Source organism: Sphaeramia orbicularis, chromosome 19 (assembly GCF_902148855.1).
Source record: "Sphaeramia orbicularis chromosome 19, fSphaOr1.1, whole genome shotgun sequence".
NCBI lineage: Eukaryota > Metazoa > Chordata > Actinopteri > Kurtiformes > Apogonidae > Sphaeramia > Sphaeramia orbicularis.
The window spans coordinates 20,140,590-20,156,170 of record NC_043975.1 but is presented as its reverse complement, the minus strand read 5'-3'; the positions used below and the strand labels follow the sequence as shown (position 1 = coordinate 20,156,170).

Below are 15,581 nucleotides of genomic sequence, written 5' to 3'. Positions count from 1 at the left end.
ATTTTAATTGGGGGGAGTTGTACTCAAATAAAAAGGAAAACTTGGATTTTGTCATTATTTATAGGTTATTAAGTCATTATTTTACTGGTCTGGCCCACTTGAGATCAAACTGGGCTGAATATGGCCCCTGAACCAAAATGAGTTTGACGGCCCTGCTCTACACAGTCTGATACTTTCTCCGAGTATGGTTAAGATGAACCCAGCAGTAACAGAACATCAGAATATTTGATTAATCCATGTGGGAAATTATTGTGTCACAGTTGCTCCAATATAATACAAAAAAAAAGTAGCAGGAAAAAATATTAATACAACAAAAAAGGAGGGGAAAAAATACAAATATACACTGAGCAAAAATATAAACGCCTCATTGTTAGTTATTACTGTGCAGTTTGTGTCTTTTACCGGCAGGTGTCACTACTACACAGCCGCTTCGGCTCCGTGCGTGGATTCCCAGAGCCCTGCTGGGACTCCTGAGGGTCCATGAAGCAGTGGGTGGATTAGAGGTGGTCCAAATGAATGATGCAGTACGAGTTTCATGGATCATCCATGCAGTTATAGGACAGGTAAGTGGAGGTAATTCTGCTGCATTTTCAACTTCATGGGATACTTTATGTAATGTAAAAAAAAAAAAAAAAAAGTCCTTTAAATCGGCCACGGTTTGTTATTTTACAACACATTAAACTGCCACATTTCCATTACCATAATAATAATCTTTCTTTTCTTGCTACAACAGTGTGATCCGGACAGTCCTGGATTACCTCACTCACCTCTGTAAAGTTGGACAGAATTTAGACCATGACAGACTGAATAATACAGGAAGTTGTGTAATTTTATCTTCAAAATAAAAGCAGCTTTGCGACTATTTAATGTATAAATGAAAGCAGGATATTTCATGAATCCCTCCACAATCAAGTCACAGTTGCGTTTCTTAATCAACTGATTTACTTCATGTATTAATTATCGCATGACTGTTTCAGGGAGAGTAATTAAATGAAATGAAAGCGAAATGTTGCTATAACCCAGAGGCTGATGGATTGAAACCATCTTCTGCTAAGTTTTTTTCTTAAAATGTGCAGTTCATATGCATATTATGAGTACATATTCCATAGCAAGGTGACACAATTGTTTTAATACTCCATACTTTGCTCTTATATACATATTTCCCTATGTATTTATTATTACTGTTTCGACTTTATATTTGTCAATGTTTTTTATAATTTTTATTTTATTATCTTATCTTAAGCTGTATTCCACAAACATTAATTCCAGATATATTACTGTGCAATTCCCCAATCCATGTTCTGATTGCAGGGTTGTGATGAACGCATTATCTGTCTCTTATTCTCTTTACTGACAAGCAACAAAATACAGAGTAACATTGTGTATTCTGATAAAATCTCACAAAAATATGAACTAAATGGCTCATACAATTAAAAGTCCATTTTGAGTGTGAACTTTTAACAATTGTGGAGTAAAATTAGGTGTAAAACACTAATGATTAATCCAGTATGTATCAAATTCAAGACAAAATCAAGGTTTTAAATACTGTTTTCATTTATCCTATACAGTATGTTTCAGTTTTATCTTGTAACAGAGACAAATCTATGCATATGGATATTATATCAGTACTTATTCTAAAGATTAAAAAAAAGAACTTTTTTTAAATGTTCACTAGAGGTTTTGTTGTTTGAATCACCACAGGCTTAAAATGGAACAATTATTAAAAACAAATGAAGTGTTTGTAATTAATAAACAAGCAAAACATACTAAACAAATGAACGTCAATATGTTTAGAAAATTCCATAAAGACAAATATCTGATTCCCCCTGAAAAAGGCAGAGGATTAAAAAAAATAAATTGTGACAAATAACTGCATGAATACATATAGAGAAGTCACCTCAAAAATATTTCCAAGTCATGTAATAATAACAAGTGGTTCCAGGCACAACAGACTCCGCTCCTCGCACGTATTGTAGCTTATTTTGGCATCGATCCAGCTGATGTCATCATGTCTATAAGTGTGGTGTTGTCAGCATATCAATTGCCTCTATATATTTGCCAACTTTGAAGTAAACTGAAACAAAATTGATGTTCTTATAGAAATTTCAAATTTTGGCCATTATAAGTACATGGGAGGGGAAAAAATTGAACTCTGACCTACTTTTCCCCAAAATGTAACCACATCTATTCTGGGTCACTGGCAATCTATAAACCTAATTTGGTATGAATTCAACCAATAGTTTTACTGCTACGGTTATGTGAAATTCCGCCCATTATAAGTAAATGGGGAATAAAATAAAATAAAATAAAATAATTAAAAATTCATAAGCTTTGACCTATTTTTCCCAAAATATAATGGTGGAGAAAGAAAGAAAGAAAGAAAGAAAGAAAGAAAGAAAGAAAGAAAGAAAGAAAGAAAGAAAGAAAGAAAGAAAGAAACAAACAAACAAACAAACAAACAAACAAACAAACAAACAAAAACAATATCCTTGCTTCCCTTTCAGGGGGCAGGGTACAAATCGATCAGTTCCAACCATATTATATATCAGGGGTGTCAAACTCATTTTAGTTCAGGGGCCACATTCAGCCAAATTTGGTCTGTAGTGGGCCGGACCAGGAAAACAATAACATAATAATATATAAATAATGTCAACTCCAAAGTTTTCTCTGTGTTTTAGAGTGAAAAAAGTAAAATTACATGATGAAAATGTTTACATCAACAAACTATTTGTTAAAACATTGTGAATAACATGTACAAATTGAAAAAAAAAAAAAATGTAATTTTAACAATATGCTGCTTCAATTTATCATTTACATGGGTACATTATGACTTATAGATCACAGTGGATCTACAAATACACAAAAAATGTAGTAACAGACAGAATATTGTTAAAATTGACATTTCAGGTTGTAATTTGTTCAGGTTATTCACATTTTTGGAAATTTAATGTTGCTTTGGTGTAAATACATTAAAGTGTTTACATTTACAAGGTGAAAAATTTGGAGTTGTGAGTATTTATTGGATATTATGGTAGTATTTTACTGATTTGACCCACTTGAAATTGAATTAGTCAGTGTGGCCCCTGAACTAAAATGATTATTATCTTTTATAATGTCATTTTAACGTTTCACAAATTCATCCCAAGGGCCGGACATTTACATTTCCAGGTGCAGAAAGAGGGCCAACTGCATCATGAAAGATCCCACCCACCCTGCAAACGCACTTTTTGTCCCTCTTCCCTCAGGAAGAAGGCTGTAGAGTATCCAGAGCAGGACCACCAGACTAAAAAACAGCTTCTTTCCAACAGCGGTGAGGCTGTTGAACTCAGACACTGCTCTGTAGCCTCTCACCCAAGGGACAGTTACACAAATACCTAACTGCACCTTACTGCACTGCCTCTTTGCACTTCACTCTGCTGTTTGCACTGTACTTCAGTGTCTACTGTGTATAGGCTAGGTTAGGTCGTAAATATGTGCTATTATTTTTATGTAGGTATTTTAAAGTGTAATTTTAGACATATGTTTTACTGATTTTAAATTAGCCTTAGTTTTAGTCGTTTTTAAAGTATTAATTAATTTATTAGTTATTTATTTTATTCATATGGCAAATACGGGTCCTCAGAAACCAGTTTTGTTCTCTTTCTTGTGATGGAATGTCAAATAAAACTCCTTTCAATCCTTTGGACTGGACCCTTTGGAGGGCCAGATTTGGCCCCCAGGCCGCATGTTTGACATCTCCATTATAGATTACACTGATCAACAACAAATTTATTGTTTAAGTTTTTTGAGCTGATTTAGGATAATTTTGGTGTGCTGAATCCAAAAATCACATTAATTTTGCTCAATCAGGTCAACTTTCTGAACTATGCTACATATTGGCTTTTTAACATTTTTGCTTACATTTATGGGCATTTTCACATCATATGATACAAAATTCTTTCATATTTCTTGCAATAAACGAGTTCTGAAGATTTTACTTTTGCCAATTTATGATTAATGGTTTTTTTTAATATTACAGGTGAATGAAATGGCTTCGACTAGAAGGTCTTGCAAAAATAAGCCTGACGTATTCTGCTACTTCTGCGATGAATACACCATTGTACCTAACAGGAATCCTGTTAGAAAATGATTTTTTTTCTCTTAAAACCTATTTTGGGTGAGAACTACAGGGTGGGGAAGCAAAATTTACGATGAACACTTAGTTGTTTTTTCCCAGCTGGCACTACGTCAATTGTTTTGAAACCAAACATATATTGATGTCATAATCATACCTAACACTATTATCCATACCTTTTCAGAAACTTTTGCCCATATGAGTAATCAGGAAAGCAAACGTCAAAGAGTGTGTGATTTGCTGAATGCACTCGTCACACCAAAGAAGATTTCAAAAATAGTTGGAGTGTCCATAAAGACTGTTTATAATGTAAAGAAGAGAATGACTATGAGCAAAACTATTACGAGAAAGTCTGGAAGATACTATTAAAGAAGAATGGGAGAAGTTGTCACCCGAATATTTGAGGAACACTTGTGCAAGTTTCAGGAAGCGTGTGAAGGCAGTTATTGAGAGAGAACGAGGACACATAGAATAAAAACATTTTCTATTATGTAAATTTTCTTGTGGCAAATAAATTCTCATGACTTTCAATAAACTAATTGGTCATACACTGTCTTTCAATCCCTGCCTCAAAATATTGTAAATGTTGCTTCCCCACCCTGTATATAAAAAAAAAAAATCAACTGATAAAGTCACAAAAATGTAATCAATTTTGTGAGAAGATCAAATTTTTCAAAATCAAATTAGCAAAAAAAACCTGACCTGATTGAGAAAAACATATGTCATTTTTGGATTTAGCGGTGCAAAATGGTCCTAATTCAGATGAAAAAACCCAAGACAACTTGCACTAAACTTTTTTTTTTTTTTTTTTTTTTTTGTAACCCAGTGTTATTAGAAACAGCAATTTAGGCTTTTATTTTGAAGGTTTGTACCGGAAGTAGATGACGTCCTTGGTTCCATTTGACGTTGCGTCGCACGTCTCCCGCCGTCAGTCCAGACGCAGACACTAAACTAACTGACTCCGGAGCGCATTTGTCTGTCAGCACCTGCACTGTCCTGTCTGTTCAGGTGAGTAAACTCCTCACTTCTTACTTCTTTAAACATATTAATTCACTGAACTGGTAAAAATCTGAACTTACACAGTTTACGTCGCGTTACAGATGCGTTCAGGTTCCGTCTACTTTGCGTGAACACCTTGACAGTTGGAAGAGTTCGCAAATGTGAGGAGCTTAAATGTAAAGAGAACTTCAATGATTTATTTAAGCTCAAAAAATGTGACCAAAAGGCAAAAAAAAAAATTGACTATCTGTGTTCAGAAGAAGCTTAAGACTCCAATAACTGTGCAGCTCCTTCATAAAGCTCACATATGTGGAGTAACAGAACAGACACATTCACCAAACTGTCAACAAATACTAACTTTAAACTACTTTTACCTGACACTATTTATTTGAAGAATGTGTTGTATAGTTTATAACAATGAAAAAGTAAGAAACAATTCCAGAACTTGTGCATGGAAGTAATTTGACTGCAGTAAAATGCTGTGTATGTAAATGTAGTGTGTAATGGAAAACATGTGTGATGTCTTATCTAGATATGTAATATTATTTTCACTTGTTATCAACTAAAATAATCCTTTCTTAACCCACAAAGACCCAGTACTACTCCTGTGACTGTTTTCTAATGAATTTTTCTCTACATTTTTAACCATTTTTAAGTGATTTATCACCATTTGTGGTCATAATATTCTGTTGGGTTTCTGTAAATTGGCTTAGAGTCTGGTTTTGACCAACTCTATATATGAAGTGTCATGAGATAACTTTTTTGTTGTGATCTGGCACTATATAAATAAAATTTGATTGATTGAGTGATTTGATTGGTTTTCCCCTGTAAGTTGCTTTGGAAAAAAGCGTCTGCCAAATGCATAAACATATTTAAACATAATATTATCTGTATTTTGCATATTTCAATATAAATCATGTCTTTTCCTTTATTTAATTCACCGATCGTGTAGGTGTTCATGAAAACTTAGCATAAATTCAAAGGTTATAATATCAGAAACTGAAAAAAACTAACAAAAAAGTGACTTTCTCAGCAAAGATATCAATAACTGAATGTAAAAACAAGTATGTCCATCCACTGTCGTTGATCCAACTCTATGGGTTTGGCTGGTGAATCGATGTTGTAGAAGATGACGGTGTTTCCATGGTAACTACAGTAAAGCTGCGACCGATTAATCGACTAGGTGCTTGAAGTCAATGCCAAAAGTCCCGATTGGATTAATCGACTTGAATTGATTGAAGGGAGATATTCTATTGCAGTTTTTTTGAATTGAAGCTTCTTTGTGCATCACAATAAGCGTCCGTGTGAAACACAACAGTGGAACCAATGTTTAACAGCAGAGAAATGAAGGAAACAAAGCTTGGATTCAGGAGAATTGTGGTTGAATGATTTTTTTTTTTTTTTTTTAACACTTTGAGTCGATTAATTGGTTGCAGCTCTAAACTACAGAGCCTCTGAACTTCCAAATGAGTCATATCTGAATGTGATTTAAAGCTGCATTTTAAAACTCCATTTCACACCAATTATTTGCATGTATTGATAGAATAAGTGGATCAACAGGTATTAAACAGTTTAGATCAGTGAATGCTTTTGGTCACTGGTGGCTGTTTGGGTCTTTATGGGTTAATTATAGGCTACAGGACACTGACACTGTGGGATCTGGCAATGGTTATTTTACAGCCTAGTGCTGATTGGAGGATTTATCTACACTTGTTACACCTGTCACCCACGATTGCTTAAGAAAGTCATCTCCATGTCCACTAAAGTGTGCTGGTATACTCCTCTATGCTCTAGATTCGAGCCAACAGGCCTGTTATGTGCTCCTTGTTTACATTCTGGCTCATGTTAGTGAAGTGCTATGCAGTTGTTTACAACCTGGCAGGGAGCCTGGCTGGTTTTAGATCATGTGTCAGTGGAGAAACATGCATTGGCATCTGCTGCTGGGCTACACACTGCCCTATGATCACATAGTAGGCATGAGGAATAACTGAAGTATCTCTCGAACAGCCTTAAATAGGCTGGTAGACATGATAGCCTGCTTGAGGTTTTGACTTGCAAAGTGTTCCCAGGATGCCATGAACTCGCAGCACAAAGAGCTGCTACAGAAAAAAAAAAGATAATGCGTGAAGGTGGGTTTGTTCTGTCTGATGAGATGAAAAGGTGTCTTGTGATGCTTTTGAGGTGCAGAAGAATTTCACTCTGTCTTCATGTCGCTCAGTTGTTCTGTGCTTGCAGGGTTTTTCCTGGTTTACAATGAGGTAGAAGTATACGACTGAAGAGAGCTTCAATGTGAACATGAAAACTTGCTGTACTTTAAGAAGAGTTGACAATACTGCGATCACAGATATCACATGTATCTATCACTTGTAAGTTTAGACATGCAACATTTGTTTGCAAAAACCCGATATTATTTTTGTATGCCTCCTATGGAACCTACACATGAAAACTGACTTGATACATGATAACATAACATTTTTATTTGATAAAAGCCTAATTACTATCCGTTTCTCACAGTTACCACTAATGTCAACACCTACAAAGGTTCCTCCAAATTGGTCCATGTTAATTTAACACATTTCTACCTTTAAAATGACACTGAAAAACAGTAAAATTAAGCAGATAGTTCTTTAAAAATGTTTTTTGGGGGGCACAATCAGACATATCCTCCTGACACCCAAGAAAGTGATAATTTTAGCTTATTTACATTGAACAGTTGTCTTGATTGGAAACTGCATAATGCAACAGCTTTTTCAGATACATTTTGAAAATTATTTTTTATTTATTTATTTATTTTTTAATGGAATGTCCTTTGCAATGACCAGCATTTTTTTTTTTTTTTTTTTTTTTTTTTAAGTAGAACTGTCAAACTTTTGTCCCCTACAGAGTGCAAAAATGCATTGCTGGGTCTCGGGAGGATATTTATTTAAGTATTTGTCCTGCAGATGCGTGTATTTGTCTCTACTAATTTGATACTATTGACTGCTTCAACCTTTGTGGGACAAAAAATATATATTAAAAAAAAAAGTCTTGTATTGTTTTGTTTAATTACCACAATTTTGGTAGAACTAAAACATATGTTTTTCATGGAGGCTACATTATAAGTAGCTTGAAATTTGACAGAGGGAAGCCCTTGACTACCCACTTAAACACTGAGGAGCCACTAGTGCTCTGTTAGATCTACACACTCAAGACTGCCTGTGTGCTTCATTGGGATTCTTAATTGTGACTTTGTTTTGAGCCCAGAATGGATTCCTGTGTGGCTCACTGAAGCTGGTTTGATGTAACGTCAGTGGAAGACACAGGGAAACACTGGTGGGCTGCTTTCACCCCCACTGATGAACATTTCCACTGGTTACTTTGCCTTGTTTATTCTCTTATTGTCTCTTTTTGGCAAATAAGTCTTCAGCTGACATGGTCCGTTTTATTTGCTTTCCTTCTTTAAATGCAAAAAAAATACTGATTGTTTTGTTTTTTCTGAAAGTTGGTATCTTGGCTAAAGGCCAGCCATTGCCTGACATAAAAGATGTTTCCTTAAAGATCGAGGGATGTTATTGACAGAGCGAGACCTTATTCCCGCTCGGAAAAAGTGACAGATTAGATGCCTGAGCGACCGGGCTTCCTGAATCGGAGAATACAAACAAAACATGGGTCAAGTTAAAGTCATACTGCTAACCCCGACAGCACCCATCCATCAAAAACGGTTTTGTTGATAGCTCTTAAACTACCTTTGGTTTATTTACACAGCAGCTCTGGCCTGCACAAACTGTGCTGTATTGCATTTTCCCTGTATTAGAGTGGAAACATGTCAGAATGAATAGAGAGAAAAAAACAAAGACAAATGGAAATAGATTGTTCATCTATCTTGCTTTCCCTTAATGTTTGCATGTAAGATCTGTCTCTTATAGGAAAAAAAGAAGCTAAAATACAGTTTAAAGATAAAATATGGACCATGTGAAGTATAAAATAAAAGAATTAAGAATATAAAAGAACAAATTAATTTTAATAACTATGAATTGAAGGTCCAAATGCATTCATATATTTCTTTATTTCTTTATTTAAGGATCCCCATTAGTCTCTACCAAAGCAGAGGCTATTCTTCCTGGGGTCCATTCCCAAGATTAAAGTATTACAATTTTTACATTTACAGCACATAGACAGAAAAAAACAAAAACATAGTTACATTAATTTAGTATTGTTTCATTACTGATTAGAGATTTCGTAAGATTTGTTTTAAAAACAACATGATCACTTCTCAATATAAAAATATTACAATTTATTCATTTACAAAGCACATAGACAGAGAAAAAAAATAACATAGTTATATTAATTTAGCAATGCTTTACTGATTTCTTAAGATTTGTTTTAAAGACAACATGGCATCCTATAGTGTCACAGAGTGCAAAAAACAACACAGACTGTGCTGTTGGGGGTACAAAAATGCTATAAACAAGCCTCTTATTTAATATGTTTGGTAATTTATGATGCATGTAAAGTGATTTCTTTCTTTTTTGCCTTTTTTGTGCAGTTTAATGGCAAGTCGGACTGCCCTGTGATTCACCAACACACATTATGAGCATAGAGTCATCCCTGCAGGCAACTAAACCTCTGCTGGTGCTTCCATAACTCCTCATAAAAGCGAATAAATCAACAGCGGGACATCCATCACAGGAAATGGACCTAAACTCCAATAAGAAGACCTCCTCCTGGACCAGTTTGAACACTTTTCAATGGTGCTAAACTTTCTACTCACTGATGTCGACGCATAGCTGGGATTCAGCAGCTACCTGTTAACTTTCTGACAGATGTCTGCTGAAACTGTCCGCCTCAAGGAGCAGTGAAAAGACAAAAAGAACACCACTGTGAGCTGTGTCTGTGGTTGAGTCTGTAATTATGGGGAAAGAGCAGGATTTGCTGGTGGCAGTGAAGAGTGGGGATCTTCTGCTGGCGCACAAACTCCTCTCTAAAGTCAAGTGCAACAAAGCAAGTGAGTATGAAGCGTTTTGTTTTCCCCATTGTGTCTGTTTATTTCAGGAGCGGCAAACGTGCGTGTATTGTTTTACTCCAGGTAGTTGCTTAAAGGTTATTTACATACTCTACAAAAAAAAGAAAAAATAAGAGAGAAATTTGTTCTTTCTCCCAAATGCGAGAAAAGAATGATGTAGGTTTTTCTTGCAGTTTGTTTTCAACACATCATCCAGCCAGAACTGTTTTCTCGTGTAGTGTCTGAGAACTGTTGTTTGATTGGTCAGGAATTTGAAGTGGGTGTGTAGAATGCACACCCGCGTTTACTCTTGCGATCGCAATATTGCCTCAACGAGATGGACATGAGAGCTCAGCGATCGGAGGCTGCTCCTGTTGGGTTGAGCATGTGCGAGGTATTTGCTGGTATGAAGCTCGCTCGTACTGCGGATTTCCACTCGTACTTCAAGACAAAAATAATCATGAGTCGCAGCTTGTAAAGCAAATTACTCGTACAAGGCTGCACTCGTACTGCAAGGTTCTACTGTATAAGTACTAGTTCTCCACTGCTAAAACTGTCTGAATTAACCAAACAAGAGCAAAAACTAGAAAAGCACTCGGAGAGCGCAGACCTCCACCAAGGCAGATCAGTACCCCCCCCCCCCCCATCACCACCAAAATTTAATCATTTGTTCCTTGTGCCAGTATCAACATTTCCTGAAATTTTCTTCCAAATCCGTCCATAACTTTTTGACTTATCTTGCACACAGACAGACAGACTAACCAACGCCAGCAAAAACATAACCTCCTTGGTGGAGGTAATAAAGGTTGCACGATGAAGCGATGATTATGCATTATGTCTTATCTTTACTGTTTTCTGATCATTACTTAGTTTTATATGACTGAAGCTTCTGTTTTCGCCTAATCCATTGTTTTGTGTGACATTGAATTGATTCTGAGTAGAAACAAAGACCAGTGTTGTACAAAAAACACAGAAGCTTGTGTTACTGTAGCCCCTTTTACACAGCACTTCTGTTATGGGAATATTTTACCTTTATGACGTCTGTCTAAATGAAATGGTGGGATCATTTGGTTCCACTTGTGTCACGACTCTGTAATGCCTCTGGAGGTAGTAACAGAGCTGTGATAAAGGTGGAATCAAGATTCCAGAACCCTATGTAAAAGGAACACTAGGGCTGAAACGATTAATTGATTAGGTGCTTGAAGCGAATTCAAAAATTCACGATTCAATTAATCGACTCGAATTGATTGAAGGGAAATATTATATTGCAGTTTTCCTCAATTGAAGCTTCTTTGTGTGTCACAATAAGCGTCCGTGTGAAACATAATAGTGGAACCAATGTTTAACAGCAGAGAAATGAAGGAAACAAAACTTTGATTCAGGAGAATTGTGGTTGAATGATTTAAAAAAAAATTTTTTTTGGATCACTTTGAGTTGATTAATTGTTTCAGCTCTAAGGAACACCTCTCGTTCCGCAACCAAGGTGTGATGTTTGATGACGTATTGCGTGTGCAGAAATGAGTGTGGGCTGTGTAGAGTAAACAAACATATCAACGCAACCAGAAAGATGTCGAACTGGGGAGACGCCGAGATCTGCAAGCTGTAGTCACTTTGGGCGGAGGACTCTAGCCATGCTAACATTTGTGGAATGGTGAATGACGGGCCGACTCTGGAGAGGTTAGCAACACCGTTATGCTCAGGGTGTTTCTGACTCGCAAGTTATACGTCACACTATTCGCTGTGCTGCGTCACCGCCCTTTTGATTCTAGTACGCAGGTCTGCTGTGTCAAAGTCCAGCAGGTCTCACCTCTGTTCCTGTGGAAATCGGTCAATGGTGGAAAAAAAGGTTGGATAACCATCTCACTTTTTATCCGGAATCTCTGTGTAAAAGTGGCTTATTGTATCTTTTACATCGTTTTTGTCTTCAGGGTCAGTTTTGTGTCTTTACTTCTTTGTTTTTGTCTTGTTACTTTTGTCATGTGTGACATGCACTGAGAGATAATGAAAGTTCATTATTATGAATTGATATTTCACCCCAAATGCATTTAAACAAGAATTAGAAGTTTGTAGTAACTGTTTTAGAAAAAAAAAATAAGTGCAGATACCTGAAACTCTTCTTAAGTTCAGTAATGACATATAGTTACTGTGTTACTTCCCACTTTTTCCCACTGTGAAACTGAACTTAGTGAAGCCGGAGTTGTTGCTGTGGGCAGTTTTGCTAACTTCTAACCTAAGAGCAGTTTTTTTGAGATAACCATAGGATCGGGTTCAGCTCTCGACCACAAACACAGACCCCTCCGGCAGCGGCAGCAGCGCCAGTCACTTCAGGGACAATTTGAAACTAAGTGGATTCCAACTACGGCACAACACACTAATCTCCTAAATGCAGACCCCTGCAGCTCCTGTGACTTGCTGTGTGGGTTTTTTTTTGGAGGTGGGGGGGGGCATTCTTCCTTCAGAGTTTCTTATCTGCATAGATTCGAAGTCAGGCGACAAGCGTGCTCGCTTTACAGTAGCATTGTTGCACATGACAGGGTTGTGCCTTATCCAAGCCTGGGGAAAGTTAAGGCCAAGCAGGCTGTGAAGTTGAAGCCTCTCTTTGTGGCGTTATCTGTTCTGGGCTTTCATCAGTACGGCTGGCTGCTCAGTGACAAGCTCTGGGAACAAAGCTGTGGCTGTCAGGAAAAAGCCTGTTACACACTACACAGAGAGCGAGCGCTGCTTGGCAGAGAATATTAAAAGTGATATTGTCTGTTTTTTTTTTTTTTGTTTTTTTTGTTTTTTTTGGTATTGCTTCGTATTTCTGTTTGGGAACCAGTGACTGCCAAACTGGCTGGAAAAATGAAGAAAGTTAATGTTTTTTTTGCATTTTCATGAAGGTGCCCTTGATCAAGGCAGTCATCTGCTTTTGTTGAGTAGCTCAAAAGCCAAATACAGCTCTGTAGATGTTGTGGACAACTTCCACTCGACTTCTAGAATGAAATATAAGTCGAATCTGCTGATTCCGTTAAACACAGAACCTGATCAGAGCCACAAGGTTGGGAATAGCAAAGTAAAAATAGTTCCTCACTATAGTTAGTTTTTCACATGCTCTTTGCTGAATATTTATTCTTCTAACAATATTTTCTTATATATATGCTACAAACAACTCTACTTTCTACACCTTATATTTTCAGTACAGACTTGTTAATGTGTGATTATTCTTATATTACATCATTTTGTGCCTTCCCAAAACCAAGAGTAATCCCAGCCGAAGTAGAATGGCAAATACGAAATCAAAATAATGTAAAGGACAAACAGCAAAATGAAAATGACATGAACATTTCAACAAAAGGGAAAAATTGTGAATGATGCAACAAACTAAAACCATAACAATGACCTGTCAGACATACCAAGACATAACAAAACATAAACAAATGTCAAAAGCAAAAATGATCTAACGAGATGAAAACAACATAAAAGACCAAAACAAGACAAATAATAGACATTTGGACACATTGGAGCAAAACTAGTTCTTAATTGTTTTTCTGTTTACTCGATGGGACCATTTCAACTTTGTCGTCACACTATGTAAATGTGATGTGACAATCAGTTAACTTTGCACAGATACAACTTTTATGAAATGTCCATCAAACACCTACTTTACATTATAGATTGAGTAGTAGTACACTTTTTCACTTTTTTATTTTTCAAGTACAGTTATTCTCATGTAATGTGTGTTCTCGTACTAGAGTAAAAAAAAACTGTTTGACCATCTCTGACTAAAACCATTATAATTCTGTAATGATGACATGTACAAGCTTTCCTTGTATATTTCGATTGTGAAATATCGTCACACTCCCTCCCCCACAAAGCTTTCATCACCGCTGATCCTCGAGGACCCTTGCAGAACATTGTCAGCATTGTAATCATTTGTCACTTCAGTTGGAGCTTGCAGAGTGTGACAGGAGCGCAGCAGATGCTGCAGCTGGCTCTGCAAACAACCTCCACTGTCTGCTGTTTTTGACAGAACAGCCCTGTCAATGAAAACTGATTGATTGTTTAACACTGACCTGCTTTGAAGGCTTTCAACACCAGACACAAAAAATAGACACGTGATATGTGAGACTTTGTTGTTTTCCAATTTAAAGTCTGATCCATAATATGATTGCTTTGATATCAGTGTCCTTAGGTGGAATAATTAGTCACTGATACTATATTACCATTATATTAAAGGGGTCATGTTTTGCTAAACCCACTTTTATTAGTCTTTGGCACATTTATTTCTGTATTTGGACCCTAATAGTTCAAAAAGTTTGAATTTGAACCCTCCAGGTGCTGCAAAACTATCTTTATATTCATTTCGGCAAAAATCAAGTGAATTTCTACAACCCATTTTAATTCCTGCTTAATTTGTTATGTTTTGTAACTAGTTACATCATGGCATTTGTACGTATAAGGTCAAGACTTCCAACAAACATTTCTCCGAGTTTTACATAATTGTTTATCAGCAGCAGTAGTTGTAAAAACTGAAAATATGTCCAAACTTCGAGCTGATTACCTAAAATGTTTATTTGTTGGTTGTATTAATGAACACAAGTCGCTGAACGGGACAGAAAACATGGTTAACAACCTGGAGGGGGTGGTGCGTGACGTGACTCATTTGCATTTAAAGGGCCAGCGCTCACAACGACTTTTCTCGTGTCATTAGTCAGAAATAGGGTTGAAGATGGGCCATTGGAGTTTAATGAATGAAGGATTCAGACCCAAGCATAGCATTTACAGTTTATGTAGACCACAGGGAAATGTTTTAAAATGCATAATTCCATTTAAAAAAGCAAAATATCACTCCTTAAAGAAGTATTACGATGAGTTAATGGGAAAACTTTTAGTGGATAAGGTGTGATGCAGCAAATGTTTAACTTGCTGGGTCTATCAGTTGAATTATCCTCAGCATCCTTGTGGATATTTGCACAAACCAAAATAAAAAAAAAAAAAATCATGGATGATAATAGAGTTTGGACTGATAAAGACATCAGATTATTCTATCCATGAAAAAACAAAGACCTATAAGTGCAATCAGATGCATCCACTGTCCTTTAGTTTCCCAGTGGGTGGTGCTTTAGGAGGTATTTTAAACTTTTCGCCAGTTTCTCAACCAACATTTCGTTACTAAATGTATATACTAGTTTATCTCTGAATATGCAAGTCACTTCAAAATGTGCAAAACTTTACACAATAAATACACTTTTTGCAGTAATCATACCATTGATTACTCGTAGGGTTGTTCAGGTGGTCTTAGCTTAGCCTCTGAAGAAAACTGTCATCTGCACAAAGCTTTTTGTTATGTCCATGTGAGTTAGGGTTAGGATTAGTAACCTTCTGTTACCAAACAAAACTTCTCCATAAGCATTTAACGTCTGCAGAGGTCAGGTGTCTTTTAAGCTGTTATGGCGGTGTCAGGCTCACATGTTGGACATTCTCGGGCCCCGGGCTAAGCCTTTGGCT

At 36.4% G+C, this 15,581-nt stretch overlaps 1 protein-coding gene across 4 annotated transcripts in view; it reads left to right on the top strand.

Moving 5' to 3' along the window:
* The first annotated feature begins 5,024 nt into the window (after positions 1 to 5,024).
* The window catches only part of caskin2 (CASK interacting protein 2), a 79,366-nt gene continuing 68,809 nt past the window's right edge, over positions 5,025 to 15,581 (top strand). For all 4 annotated transcript variants that reach the window (XM_030121389.1, XM_030121388.1, XM_030121387.1 and 1 more), the window contains exons 1-2: positions 5,025 to 5,122; positions 9,639 to 10,097. In XM_030121389.1, the coding sequence (XP_029977249.1) occupies positions 10,004 to 10,097 (94 nt within the window). In that variant the 5' untranslated portion in view covers positions 5,025 to 5,122; positions 9,639 to 10,003. The remainder of the gene's footprint in view (positions 5,123 to 9,638; positions 10,098 to 15,581) is intronic.